This window comes from Helianthus annuus, chromosome 4 (assembly GCF_002127325.2).
Source record: "Helianthus annuus cultivar XRQ/B chromosome 4, HanXRQr2.0-SUNRISE, whole genome shotgun sequence".
NCBI classification, from domain to species: Eukaryota; Viridiplantae; Streptophyta; class Magnoliopsida; order Asterales; family Asteraceae; genus Helianthus; species Helianthus annuus.
The window spans coordinates 175,735,105-175,750,259 of NC_035436.2; the positions used below are offsets into that span (position 1 = coordinate 175,735,105).

Genomic DNA, 15,155 nt, shown 5'->3' on the forward strand with positions numbered 1-15,155 from the left:
CGAATCGATATAATCAGTCCAAAATGATAGAACTTTCGATTCGAAATTCACTGAATCAGTTCGAAATATCCGAAACTTTCACTGAATCAAATCGAAACTTATTTGAAATGTTAAAAAGCCCCTTAACATGTGCGGTGTTACTGCATACCACCTGTTGAACCCCGCTTTAGGAACCGCACCGCGTCAGGGGCGAGAGCGCCAAATGTATCGAAAGCGAACGGGACGAACACGTGCTGATTCTCGATGCAAGCTTTTTCGTGTTTAGCTAATTGGCCCGCCTCTGCCTTGGTTATCGCCTGTCCCGCCACAAACACGTGGTCTCTTAACCCAACGAGGGGGGACACACCTGTCAAATCGACACAGACGTGTTTCCCTCCTTCCCATCCAAAAACAAGAATGTCAGCGGGCCGTAGCGTAGATCTCCCTTCTAATGGATCAGTCAAGAAGTTCACCGGAGCTTCCTTTTTTGCCGAGATCCCTGCTCGCTTAAGGACATCATACAGCACATCTCGAACTAAATCATGTCGATACTTAAAGCCCGGTAATTCTTTGCAATATACTGCATGCTCCCCAAAAGAATCCAAGCAGCACTTCCGACATACAGGACACGGGTCATCAGCCGGGAAAAGGGGTATCATTAAACGGTACTTGAGGATAGCCCGGTATTCCACAGCTGACATACATTGCCCTAAACCTTCGATGGGAACAACAGACAGGAAATCCTGAGCATGGGAGGCTCGCAAACACTCAAACACGGCTCGCTGGCGAGGGGAAAAGGCAAACTTCTCTTCAACTGTCTTGACGATTTCTCCATATAAGGCATTCGCCAGAATTTTCTGGGCTTTAATGGGGGCGGTGTCTTTAATGTAGAAACCGCCAAGATCAAGACCGGGAAGAGAACTATGCAGATTGTCCAACGCACCCTTGTAATCAGAGTCCAACAGCTCTCCCCCACATTCGCGAAGGATGTGGTCTTGAAGAACCCAAGATTGGGCCCTTGAAGCCACAAAAGCGTAGGAAGAGGCATCCTCAGCTGAGCAAATCCCAAGCCCCCCAAAACGTGTCGGGAGGGAAGCTAACCTCCATTTTGTGTTTAGCAGGGTAGGGTTTGCTATTCAGAAAGGGGTAGCGGCGCAGCTTGTTGCTCGTCTACCTGCCATTAGTTTGTAATCGTTTTGAGTTTGAAGTAAGAAAATAACCAGCTCTTCGTAAAAAAAAATTGACAGGATTTAGAAAAAATAAAAAATAAATTAAAAAGCACACCAGAACTGAATCAAATCAGTCCTAAATGTAAGAAATTTCAACCACAAATCATTGAAACAATTTGAGATTCACCGAATATCAACTAAAATCCGAAATCGATCCGATTCAGTTCCTATTCTTTCTACGATGCATTAACACAACAAATCCTCTTCAACGTAATTTGAAACAGTATGAAATATAGTATTCATTCAGATTCAATGTGTATAAGAAATTATGAACAGAATGTATTAATTTCAGTTGATTTTGTCCACGAAAACAGTCCGAAATCAACCAAAATTCATCGAATCAATCTGAAAACACTAAAATTTTCACTGAAACATATCGATCGATCGAATCAAACTGAAATTCAACGAAATTCAACCAAATCAGTCCGAAATTCACTTAAATTCAATCGAAATCTGAAAACACTGAGTTTTGATCTCTGAATAGATATTTCGAATCATTAATGTTAGTAGTTGATGATGTGATGATGATGAATCGATGGAGTTTAAATTCGGTCCAACGGAATTTGGGTATTGCACATCTGCTGTTAAGGAGTTCTACAAAGTTACACGTGAGGGGTTTTAACATCAAAAAGTTAATTGGGTTTAGCTGAAAAGACATCGCCTGTTAATGATTGCAAACATAATGGACATACAGTGTAATTTTTAAAGTTAAAGGACAACGGCTGTCGAAACATTGAAACATAAAGGACGAAAAGTGCAATTTAGCCTTAAAAGAGAGGAAAAAGACAAAAAAAAATTGGATGTTAACTGAAAATCTGACCAGATTTTGATTTTGAAAATGACAACAAAATTGAAACCACATGGACCCAGATTCAAAAGGTTTGAGTTTTGGACTAAAGTGACAAAAGTGACCAAACATTAAGGACCATTTTAGCAGTTTACCCTACATAAGACTGCGGGGTATGGGGCGAGAGTTTGGGCGTGGGTAGGGGAAAACGCCCAAGCCACCACCCCGGGTGGGCATGGGTTTCGGCGTGGCCCTTGGGGCATGGGTTTCAAGCCGGGCGTGGGGCGGTTTGGCCATCCTAGTTGGCTGAATATCATTGGCTCACCCGCCACGTCATAGCGGGCCATCCCAAAAGTTTTGAATTTTTAAATTCAAACCGTTGGCTTAGCCAAGCGGTCACCCCAACCGGTCACCCAACCCAAGCCCAACCCACGCCCCACCATACCCCGCGGACACGTACCAGGCAGTGGGGGGGGGCCTCCCATTCCACGTGTCATCACCCGCCCCAACCCAAGCCCCACCATACCCCGCAGTCTAATAAGATAAGTTATGTTATATTAATATAAGTAACCGCAAATATCGTTTTTTTATGAACGGCTTAAATTGTATCAAATCCGTCTTGACTCAAACCCTTGACCTCAATAAAAGCAAAATCTTTATCACATTTATATGGTGAGATTCTCATATTTCTCAATGAGGACAAATACTGAGAAGCTGAAAGGAAAGAGGCAAATTCTACACAATCAGGGAGGGGGTGGGTAGGTAGCAATTGCCATTTAATCATTTATTGACGCCACAAGAAATTGCAGTGTTCAATATTATTTAGGATTCTATAAAATGTCACACACTCACACATACACATGAGTCTTACTTGTATAAGGCAGCCAAGTTATACTCTGCCTCATTGAGCACCCACCAACCACCAACCACCACCACTCAACAAAGAAAGAAAGGATAAGTTTAACCAGATGGGTTTCAAGAACAACTTGTTAGTATGTGCTGCAATTGAAAGTGAAACTATAGAAGAGATGGTGAAGTCAATTGAGAAAGCAAAAGAAGAAGGTGCAGATCTTGTTGAGCTTTGTATGGACTCCATTTCTGTTATCCATCTTGCAGATGTTGAGCTTCTCTTCAAACAAACAACTCTTCCTGCAATTGTTTCATTCAGGTACCTCATCTTTCTTTACTTCACATTTTCTGCCTTTAATTCAATTATTATTAAGATTATTAATTGGGTCATTTAGTTTCAAACACATTTATTTCTTCTTTGTTCCGTTAGAGCGTCGTCTCTAAGACCAAGTATACTAGAATAACTAAAAAGTGTCATAGACAATGGTGCTATACTAACCTATTCTTTTACAAGTGTGTAATGGTTTAACTAATATTAAATTAAAGAAAAGAAAAAAAAATCTATGATTGATTAGTAGATAGTAGACCCCACCCATTTTCTCCTCCACACCCGTTTTTGTGGTGGCGCTCATCACCTTTGGCTGTTCGTAATGGTGTTTAGCACCCAACCATGCTGATTTGGCATGGGGTGCTACTCCACCATGTATGGCCTAATGCACTTCCGAACGCGCCATATCAAATTTCCCCCCACAATTCAAACACATTCATTTAATTCTTCTTCAACGTTACGTTTATTTTCAAACACACTTTAAATAAAAAAAATTAAAATAATAATATATTATATGTGGGAGAGGGTCCTACTTTTCTTTTCGTCCCCACCGGACACATTCTCCAATGGAGATGTCCAATCCAGACGTCACTAGACGTCCACGTAACATTCAGATTATTGCATTGGAGATGGTCTTGTAACATCCGCAACTTTGTATTGTTTAACCCAGCTTTGTACCCACCCAAATACCTTTTTTATCCTTGTTCGTATTTGGTCCATAAAGTTGTAGAGAGAAAAATAAAAAAAAAAGGTTAAGATGGTGGTGGGGTTAAACATATAATAAAATTTAGTTGGAGAAGACGACGAGAGTCTAGGTGCAGATGCACATGGAAACTGGACGCCACCAGTGGTAGGTGGCTATGCATCCATGTCACGTATAAACTATTATTGGTTAACTTTTTGTTTATCAAAATATCTTCTAATGGATACATACAAAAATCAGCTTATATTTCCCATCTGTTTTTGTATTTTTTTTTTTTAAATCTATCTTTTAATTTATAGATTTTATTATTTTATATATTTTTTTAAATCATAGGACTGTTGATCTAATACATCAAAATAAAAGACGAATTGTTAAAAAGGGCAACATTAAGTATTAAAGCCATTAGGCCAATCGGTGTGAAGTGGCCCCCGCCACGTAGGCTAGCAAAGGCGTCAAACACCGCTCCATCCTAGTTATTCCAGGGTGCCATTGCTGCAATCGTTAAGAGATTTAACAATTGCGAGAGAGAGAAAGAGTGGGGGGCACCATGAATGAGCCAGTTAGATTTAATTTTTTTCTTTTTAACCTTTAGCTAAACCACACCATGAATGTTAACGTGTGAGTTAACACTAAAGCCCATAGGGGCTGTTTGGTAGCCTCTGAATAGTCATTAAGAGGCTACCTCTTAATGGAACCATTAAGAATTTTACCAATGAAAAGGTAGAAGAATGTGACATGTGATGATTTACCATTCAGAGGTTACTTCTTAGCCATTCAGACTTGAGGTTACCTCTTAGGGTGTAAGGGGTGCTCACCTAAGAGGTGAGTCCCCTCTCTTACGCCCAACCAATCCTCGTGTGCCACGTCAACTCCCCTCTTAAACTCCCCTAACACCCTAAATTGATGGCGGCACTCCCCTCTTAGGTGAATTGGTTTTTTTTTTAAAAAAAAAAAAAAAAAAAGGAAAATCACTGATTGGACCGCCCCTCTCTCTCCTCCCTCTCTCTTCGGTGAGCCGCCACCGGTCTCTCTCCTCTCTCTACCTCACCGCATGATCGGCGGTGTTCTTGCCGAGCGGTAAAACGGGTCACCGCATGGGGTTGCCGAAGGCACCCCGTGCACCCTTATACATTCAGAGATTTTAAACCATTAAGAGGTAGCATCTGAATAGTTATTAAGAGGCTACCAAACAGCTCCTTAAGTAGCGCTTTAACTAGCATGAGAGCTTTATTACACACCACCCGACCTCCCAGTGTGTAATTTCATAAAGTTGTTAATTTAAAGAGTTTAAAATCTACTTTAGTATTCTATGTTATGATATTTAAACCTTTAACAGTTCGTAATATGTCATGCAATTTCTATTTAACACGAATTACATCACATGTATTAATTCTATATTATGATCTCACTCTTGTAAATTAAAAAAAAAAAAAAATCCTTATATCACGATCTTTAGGTAATCTGTTAGTTGGTTCAAAAACTATTTAGAATTTCAAATACTAAAAAGTGGGAATTTTTGAAGATCAGAAAATTAAAAATCATTACATCATTTATTGGTAGCCGAAGAGTATGGGGTGTGCCTGTGGCCTCATCCTCAATCCCTGACTTTCAGTGAGTCACTCATCATCATCATCACATAATAATTAATTAATTAATTAATTTCGGTGTTCGAGGCATTTGATATTTTATATTTTTTTTTTCAGCATGATATGTTCGGTCCCAACTTATCTGTACTTGTTAAATTTAGAAAATATATTGGGTTCACGCATTTCAAAATATGGAGGTTTTCTTGTATCATTAATCGAAAACGTTTAAAATAACGTATCAGAAATTTATCAGCTTTAGAAAAGTCAACATTGAAGAGTTTCATGAGTTTTACTAGCTAAATCAAAAGCTGACTAAGAAAAACGTCCAAAGGTCATGAGCTTACCTAACAAATATCATTTAAAACGTGAAGTGCAAAATAATATTAAAACTTTATTTAGTTTTAGAAAATATGATAAATAATATTTTATAAGTTATTGAAAACGAAACTTGTTAAAATATGGAATTCTGATAAATAATATTTTATAAGTTATTGAAAACGAAACTTGTTAAAATATGGAATTCTTTAAAAAACGTGAACTACTAAATATATTAATACTTTATTTAGTTTTAGAAAATAGGATAAATAATATTTTCAAAAGCATTGAAAACGAAACTTGTTAAAATATGGAATTCAATAAAATTAAGTTAAATGTTAACTGCGTGTAGAGGTGTAAAAGAAATCAGCTTGGGTCTTGAGTACCTAACACAACGGTTTGGAATAGGTTCAGGATATTTGTGTTGATACCTGGTTTCAACTTGTATGGATTTGGTCCCGCTTAAAAAAAAACCGATTTTAACGTCCCAAAATGGTTTTGAACCCGATCTAAATCGGTTTCAGCGGGTTGAATTTTCCAACCCTAAAAATGATTTAGAACCCATACCGGCTTAAACTCAAGGTAAAAAAAAAGACCGGTTTACAACCCAAACTGATTCAGGCTCAAACCCGGTTTTGTGCACCTCTACTTGTATGAGAAGTTGAGAACCGGTAATAACCAAAATACCGTTTTCTTTTTATTTTATAGACATTTAAAATAATACATCTTTTACAGAGTAAATTCACAGAATAAATCACACAAAGGAGATTTGAAGCACAAATGTTTGCAAATTCTGAGGCTCGCAATCGAATTGAATGTTGAATTTGTCGAAATCGACTTTGAGGTTAGTTCCATGATCACTTTTGTATTGTGTTGTATCTGCAAACCTGAACGCGATAATTTTTTTTTTTTTATTTTAATTTGCGGTGGTTTCAGCTGGCTTCTTCTGATGTGATGAATGAATTGATGCAAAAACGAGAAAATAGCAAGATAATTGTATCTAGTTACGTGAAAAGTGGCATTGGCATTTGTTGCAAAGAAACCCTAGGCAATTTGCTTGTAGCTCTTCAATCTACCGGAGCAGATATCGTTAAAGTTGTCACTGAAGTTGCTTATATTACAGATGTAGCACCAGTCTTTCATATCCTTACTCATTCACAGGTAGGTACCAATACTATATATCAATGTTTTAAAAACCGGTTTTTAAATTACCGGATTAAGCTAAAAAATGGTTCAACCGGTTGAAGCAGGTTGTACTGAGCGGTTCAACAAGGTTGACTACCTAACTCCATAATTTCATAAATTACAATATCAACTCAAAAGTTAATCCAAAAATGCATGATTACATATTAAAAGATGATCCAAAAGTATCCAAAAGACAATCGAAAATCATTCAATTTTCCAACAACAACAACTGTACCCAGTAAATCCCACAAATAGCAAAGCCATTTGTAGGGTCTAAGGAGGGTGGGATGTAGGCACACCTTACCTCTATCCCTAGGGATAGAGAGGCTGCTTCCAGAGAGACCCCCGGCTCAAGAAATCATAACTAAAGATATTTAATTACACCAGACTAAATTTTTGGGTATAATAAATTAATATTGTGTTCTAATTGTCTTGCAAAAAATGACCTTGGAATGATCTTTGAGGTATTTAGAATCTTCATATGCAATTATGCATAGGCATGTCAGAAGATCAGAGTGGGTAGAATAAGCTAATGATTTGATCCAAACAAAGTTGATCTTTAACTGGCAAACCCAGATCAATGCAATTATCTCACTTTTTCATAAGATGAGAAAAAAACATATTTGATACGCATATGATAAATTGAGCCAATTTGACCCATGACAGGCTAAATGCCTTACATCCAACCCAACCTGCATCTTTTACTAATAAATACCTGCTTATGTGCAATTTCCAGTCATATGTTTGTGTCAAAACTTCTTTTTGCAATATAAGATAGAAAGAAAAAAGTTGTTAGGGTCCAACATCATGATCCATATTGATGTGTCCTTCAAAAGGCACACATTTAACCCCACATATCTGCACCATCCCCCTTCCAATCCAACCAACCTATATCAAAAACATTTTCTAAAATGTACAATCCAGAATCCACATGGAGAAGGCAAAAACTTCCTCCTGACAACGAGCCACAAGCTCTTTTAAATGAAAGTGTACAATCCAGAATCCACAAGCTCTTTTGATGTGTCCTTCAAAAGGCACACATTTAACCCCACATATCTGCACCATTCAATTTTCCAACAAGCTCTTTTAAATGAAAGTGTACGATATGTTTAAGCCATTTGAGTGTTGAATACATCAAGTTCGCGATTGCATAAAAGATGAAATTCACTATTATCGTCATCCTCGTCAACTAGAGGATAACTATTTTCGTTTCATACAATATTAAATAAGAACTTTTAGTTACGATGTTGGAAGTTTAGTGTGAATGAAAGTCTCAAGTGGGTAATTCACTTTGTCCCACATCGGTGTGGGAGTGAAAAGATAGGCTATATATAAGGAGAAACCTTAAGGAAGCCTTTGAAGTCTTATGACATGTTTTACCACAAGTCCTACCCGCGCGCACGCAGGGGGGGGGTGCAAAAAATGGAACCGGATTTAGTTGAACTCGTGTACGTCCTGCGGACACGAATGCAGCTCCGAAAACCCGGGCTCGCGGGAGACAGTTTTAATGAGAACCATTATACTATTCAGTTTCGAAACCGGCTGAGCCATTATGTGAGTTAATTCTCTGCAATGATGAGGCATAAGTTTTGAAACCGACTTGCTTTAATTCCTGCAATGATGAGGCCAGAATCAGTTATGATCAGTGCCTATAAAACCCAATGCAGACCAACACAGTTACATACACCGAAATACACTCTCTTCTCTCGATCTCTCTGCAGCATTCTCCGGTTTACTTTTCAGGCAAGTGTTCAAGTCCGGCAGCGCTCGGTGCTGTTTCGAACCGGCGTACCCTGGGAACAGACGGCGAATCTGTTTAAGGGAATTGTGTCAAACACAAGCCTGGTTAAATCGTTTACTGTTTCTTTTTCTACTTCTATTTGCAACCTTTTCTAACCGTCGTTCTGATCAGTAGTTCTGTTTCAACTTGCCACTGCTTCTAACCGTCAGTGGTTGATCAGCGGTTAGACTGATCAGTGCTTAAACTGATCAGTAGTTAAGTTCATCAGTGGTTAGACAAACTGATCAGTAGTTTATCAAACTAATCAGTGGTTTCTAATCAGTGGTTTTACAAAACAGTGGTTATTTTTGTAACATAATCATACTATATAAAAATTACGTAAGATAAGTAACATATATAATAAAAATAAGTAACAACCCAAACTAAAATAACCCTGAGCCGGTACCGGTATTATGTTTCAAGCCGGTATACCGGATTTTACCGCCGGTACAAACCTTATGCTGTTTCACTTATTTACCAGGTGTTTCGTACCGGATTTACATCTGGAAACAGTAATACCGGCCGGTATTTACCGGTTTTTAAAACATTGCTATTTATTAACTGTACTGTATTAGATATTTTATATTCAGTATTATTTGGTAAACTGATTATGTTATGACACAAACAATGTTGTAACTTCTGATTATTTGGATCAATGAATTGTTGGCTTAATTTGGATCGGGTCAAACGTTGGAGTCCATCTTTAGTTTAGTTTTGAAGACGTTAATCTTGAATTAAGAATTTATTGAGTCTTTTATATTTTATTTAGAGATAATTATTAGTTTAAACTAATACGGTTTATCTAGGAGTCTGTTTATTTATTTAATAGATTCAAGTCGTGTTAGGACTAAACTGAGTTCTAGTATAAATAGAGGGTTAGGGTTATTGTATTGATGTGCTCTCATTGTTGAATAATAAAAGAGTCGAACAGTTCGTTCATATATCGTGTTTGCGTATTCGTTCAAGGGCCTGATTTCCAACAAGTTATTTACTAGTTTATTGTTTTATTATTATTTACTTTATTTGGTAAGGTTGAATTATATTAGAAGAGTTTATTTATTTGGTTTCATAGTAATTAGAGTTTATTTGTTCTCCATGGTAGGGTTAGTATTTGATTAGTAGAAATAGAGGGTGCATGTGAAGGTTTATTTACGGTCGAATTTTATGAGTTTTTAATAAAAGTCTCGAACCCGGTGTCAGGTTCAAACTGGTTACTTTTGTTTTATTTTTGTTCCTGCTTTTTTGTTGCTCCTGTGCCTTTATGAATCATATCAAGATAACTTATAATTGAGTAACTGACATAAATGGATATTTCATCTACCTATCCATAGCTTTAATCAACTGTTTATATGGTTATCCAATTACGCTTCTTCAAGTTGCAACTATCAGTTTCAAAACACACAGGCAAACATCCCCTTAAAACATTATTGATATATTGATGTGTACTGATTTTGGTATATTTGATTAAGATTCGATGGTTTAAATATCATCATAAGCGGCTGCTTGTCTTAAGAAAAGCCGTTTGTAGTCGAAGCCTCTTCTCGTATAACAAATAACGTAAGCTTTTATGGTGAGTAATGCTGATGTGTGTGATGTGTTGAATTTGCAGGTCCCTGTGATTGTAAGAGCAGTTGGAGATAGAGGGCTTATAAGCCAATTATTAGGCCCAAAATATGGCGCCTTTATGGTTTGTGGTTCTTTAGAAGGAAAATCCATACCTGGCTTACCGCCTCTACTCAGCATAAAGAACGTTTATCAGCTCGATAATGTGGACATGGATACAAAAGTGTTTGGTGTTGTCTCAAATCCAGTAGGTCATAGCAAAGGTCCTCTGCTACATAATCCTGCTTTCAGATATTGTGGTTTCAATGGAATTTATGTCCCGCTTCTCGTTGACAATCTTAAAGAGTTCCTCAGAGTGTATTCATGTTCAGATTTTGCTGGTTTCAGGTACTTCATCTAATTCAAATAGTGCTTATTTCTGCTCTTTGATTATGATTTGTTGGACAGTGTTCAGATTTTATTTCTTTATTTTTAGCTACTGAGCTATTCTTATTTAAAAGAATCTTTGCATAATGAGTTAAATGCCATTTTAGTCCCTGTGGTTTGAGCCATTTTGCCAGTTTAGTCCAAAGGTTTCATTTTTTGCCTGTGGATCCAAAAAGGTTTCACCATTGCCATTTTAGTCAACTAGGTTAACTTCATCCATTTTTTTGTTAACGAGAAGGGCAATTCGGTCATTTTATATGGCCGAATTGCTCTTCTAGTTAACAGAATTACATGTAAAATGACCGAATTGCCCTTCTCGTTAACAAAAAAAATGGATGAAGTTAACCTAGTTGACAAAAATGGCAATGGTGAAACCTTTTTGGATCCACAGGCAAAAAATGAAACCTTTGGACTAAACTGACAAAATGGCTCAAACCACAGGGACTAAAATGGCATTTAACTCTTGTATAATCGTATTATGTTGTTTCTTTACCAATGGGAATTGCTACATTGCTACCATGATATATGTAGTCGAAGATGTTGATAATATAACTAGGTTGTTTCTAAAATATAACACTGTGTATATTGACTAGGTGTTTCTAATGCATGCATGTATTCTCTTTGATGGAACACATAGTATTGGACTGCCACATAAGGAAGCAGCGGTAGCATGTTGCGATGAAGTTGATCCCCTTGCTAAGGTATATTCACATCCTATGTAGTTAATATCCCGATATATCAACCGATATATCAATGATATATCGGTTATCGGTCCCCTGCCGAGATAGCGGTACAAAATATTGGTCAGAATATCAGTACCGATAATATCAGCGATATTGTCCGATATTTGACCGATGTAGGACCGATATTTGATCGATAAATCACTGATTTTCCCGATATCAGTACCATTCTTCTTATTTATACCGTTCATTTTTCTTCTTACTGTTGCTATTAGTGTTTTAAGTCTTAACTGTTAGTTGTTACTGTTAGATGTTAGTGTTTTAAGTCTTAGTCAGTTCTTACTTGTTACAATTGTTGGTGTTAAAATGCTATATATATAAATTTAGCATGATATTAAAATTACCGATATCCCACCGCGATAACCGATATCTCAAATATCGGTCCTTGACCGATATCCGATATTTTACCGCATTAACTACTTAGTTCACATCTATAAACTACTCAACTCTCAACTTGCATGCTCCAAGAGATGAAACGATTTTTTACTTCCATTTTGGTGTCAAAACTCTGTTCAGTTTCACCTATATTTTACTCGTTTAAGACTGCAGTTAAATACGAAAAGACTAAACCTTTGGTGCTATCAACTGATTTTACACATTCTTCACATGTTATCAGTCAATAGGAGCTGTGAACACCATTGTTAGGCGGCCCATTGACGGGAAGCTGGTTGGTTACAACACAGATTGCGATGCCTGCATCACTGCTATAGAAGATGCACTGCAAGGTACCATACACAATTACATAATTTAAATTTCGACTTAAGAAGCTCTCTAGATTTCATATATTGTTCTTATAGATTAAAGTAAACGATTTCTCATGATAACCAAAAAGTTTTTGGTCAATTTTGAAGTTAAAAGATTCAATTTACTGGTGAACAGAGAGGCAGAGTTCAAAGGGGGAAGTACAAAATGGATCATCCCCAATTAGTGGAAGATTATTTGTATTGGTTGGAGCAGGGGGTGCGGGGAGAGCACTAGCTTTCGGAGCCAAAAGCAAAGGAGCGCGTGTCGTGATTTTTAACCGCAATTTTGGTAGATCATTTGACTTAATACGCTTGACTGTTTTATAATTTTTATTACTTTTGGCCCTTATGATAAGTTTTCGCGGACAGAGAGGGCGGAGTCTCTTGCACGAGCAGTGTCTGGTGAGGCTTTGCCTATCGAACAATTGGACACATATTGCCCCCAAAATGGAATGATTCTTGCAAATTGTTCTGCCATTGGCATGGAACCAGATGTCCACCTAACACCAGTCTCCAAGGTTCCCTCTCTCTCTCTCTCTATACACACACACACACACACACACACACGTGTATGTGTGATTGGGTCAATTTGGGTTGTGTTTTAACTTAAACAGGTCAAATCAAGAAATATAGCTAAAGATATAATGGTTAAACAAGTTGAAAGTTGCCCAAAATTTATTTTTAATCCATAAAATACAACCTCCTAAGTCTGTAACTTAGTTTTGTAGTCATTTTACACGTTAAGTGTTTTAAAAAATAACTATTAACAAGGAAGTATTAATGGGTCAAAAAAAATATTTTTTGACCCGTGCTAAGAAATGACCAGTTTCAACCCAGACCCATTTTGACCTGTTACCCAACCTGCCCAATCCGTTCATCTCACCACATCGTGTGTGTGTGTGTGTCCTATGCGTGTGCCATGAAAAGGTGTTTTTTTTGCAATTATGTATATGAGATTTTTAACGTATGTTTAATTTCATCAGGAGAATTTAAGATCATATGATCTTGTATTTGATGCGGTGTATACACCTAGAAACACCCGGCTATTGCAAGAGGCTGCAGAGGTTGGAGTCACGGTAGTGAGTGGTGTTGAGATGTTCGTTAGACAAGCTCTTGGTCAGTTCAAATTGTTTACCAATGGATTAGGTACCCATCCTTATCTCCATCCTTTATGGCCCATTATTTATTGCTCGTTTATGCATACACACACCTTGAAACAAGTGTAGTAAATAGAAGATAGCAGCTACTGCCATATCTATTAACAGATGTTATGTTTATGTTATGTAACAGCTCCGGAGGACTTCATGCGCAAGGTTGTATTAGAACAATTTTGAGTTTTTCATCATCCAACCATCATGGCTATTGGCTAGGGTCTCTTCAACACCTCGGCCAGTCTGGTTCCGTCCAAGAGTACAAAACCACGAATATATTTAAATAAGGTGGAATAACGACCTTAGTATATGTTTGATTACTAAATTTATGAGAGAGTATGATTGATAAAATAGAGAATGAACAAAGATTGTGTATATCGGTTATTGATGGATGTATTGTGATTGCACGTTGCTGAAGAGCGTAAAACTTGCATTTTAGAACGCTGTGATAAAACTCTTATCAATGTTCGCTTATTCGGTCAATGCCTTCTTGTATGTGCAATTCAACTAAACCCGAACGGTCTATTGGAGTGCCACCTAATTTGAGTAATCTAGCTTGTTTTGTGAGACGTTTTGTAAAATCTATTCAAAGATATATGTTGCATTTATGAGATACCTACCAAAATTTGACCTGCATAGTGGATGGGTTGAGTGGTCATGGGTCGTCCTAGCTAGCCCAAAAGGGCGTCGGTGGGGCGTCGGTGTGACCACTGGAGAAATGCACATAAAAGTGAACATTAGGGATGATTTCAATAAACAAAAAGCCACATGACCACTGCTTTTAAAAAGTAAAAAATTAATTTGATAATAATTACAAATCTCTTCACACGCACATGGCTACTAGGCCCTTTCAAGCGAGTGACGTTAAGGCTAGAGGGTGTGAGAGGGGCTTTATCAACGCCACGTCACACAGGGGCTTTAAGGCCTCTCTCCTTAACTTGAAGGGTGTGGGATAAAGCCCCTTCAAGCTATACCCCCCCCCCCCCTAACCAATCCTTCATCGTTGGCGCCCACTACCATGTTGAAGCCACAACAATGGCGCCCCCTCCTTAAATGTCTGGGCATGGGTGGTGGCGCCATAGATGGTGACATGGCGGAGGTAACGCCCCCCATACCCTCCGGCTTAAGGTGGCAACGCTTTTTTCACACTCACGTGACCACTATGGATGATCTTAAGAATAAGTCATTAAGATAGTTATATCTTAATTAGAGAGTAGTGTTTTGATACCATACTAAAGAGAAGATTGTAAACTGTGATCTTTATTGTTTTAAAGAAAAGATAGTGGAGGAACTCTCAAGTAAAGAGTCGAAGAGTGAACGTAAAGGACATCGATTAACATCCATGTAAACCATTATACTTTCTTGTATTTATGTGATAACTTTCAAACCTCGTCTTTTCACTTATTTTCTCACAACCCAAAAGTTTTATCACTAATTCATTACCAACATAAAAAATTTTGTTAACATATAAAGATTTTAGAAAAAAAAAATCTTTAGATTGAAAGTAACATGACACTCTAAAGCTTCATACTTTAAAAAATAACACATTTAACCTGACGAAACACCTTTAACTTTGTCGTAAAACATATTTAAAAAGTAACATTAAAATGTAAAGTCACTCGTTAACAAGGGTCAAATTCCATTTTGTGAGACTTACTGTAAAATATATTCAAACATCTTATTCGATTCAGTATTTGTTTTCAATTAGCAAATGTCATCATCTACATCCAATTTTGCTTGAATCACATCGGCTGCTTTTAGTAAAAGTGTATTTTAAAATATGAGTAAATT

At 37.4% G+C, this 15,155-nt stretch overlaps 1 protein-coding gene across 1 annotated transcript; it reads left to right on the top strand.

Annotated features, from left to right (window-relative positions):
• The first annotated feature begins 2,671 nt into the window (after positions 1-2,671).
• Positions 2,672-13,900, top strand: LOC110937331 (bifunctional 3-dehydroquinate dehydratase/shikimate dehydrogenase, chloroplastic). The gene is made up of 10 exons (XM_022179733.2): positions 2,672-3,163; positions 6,512-6,620; positions 6,713-6,937; positions 10,351-10,691; positions 11,368-11,431; positions 12,087-12,195; positions 12,350-12,502; positions 12,583-12,731; positions 13,197-13,359; positions 13,504-13,900. The coding sequence occupies exons 1-10, from the start codon at positions 2,964-2,966 to the stop codon at positions 13,545-13,547; spliced, it is 1,557 nt and encodes a 518-aa protein (XP_022035425.1). The 5' UTR covers positions 2,672-2,963; the 3' UTR covers positions 13,548-13,900.
• Positions 13,901-15,155: the final 1,255 nt, after the last annotated feature.

Coding starts and splice junctions, on each gene's coding strand:
- LOC110937331 (XM_022179733.2), top strand. CDS start 2,964: ATGGGTTTCAAGAACAACTTGTTAGTATGTGCTGCAATTGAAAGTGAA. Junction 6,938..10,350: donor ATATCCTTACTCATTCACAG/GTAGGTACCAAT, acceptor TTGAATTTGCAG/GTCCCTGTGATTGTAAGAGC. Junction 10,692..11,367: donor TCAGATTTTGCTGGTTTCAG/GTACTTCATCTA, acceptor TGGAACACATAG/TATTGGACTGCCACATAAGG.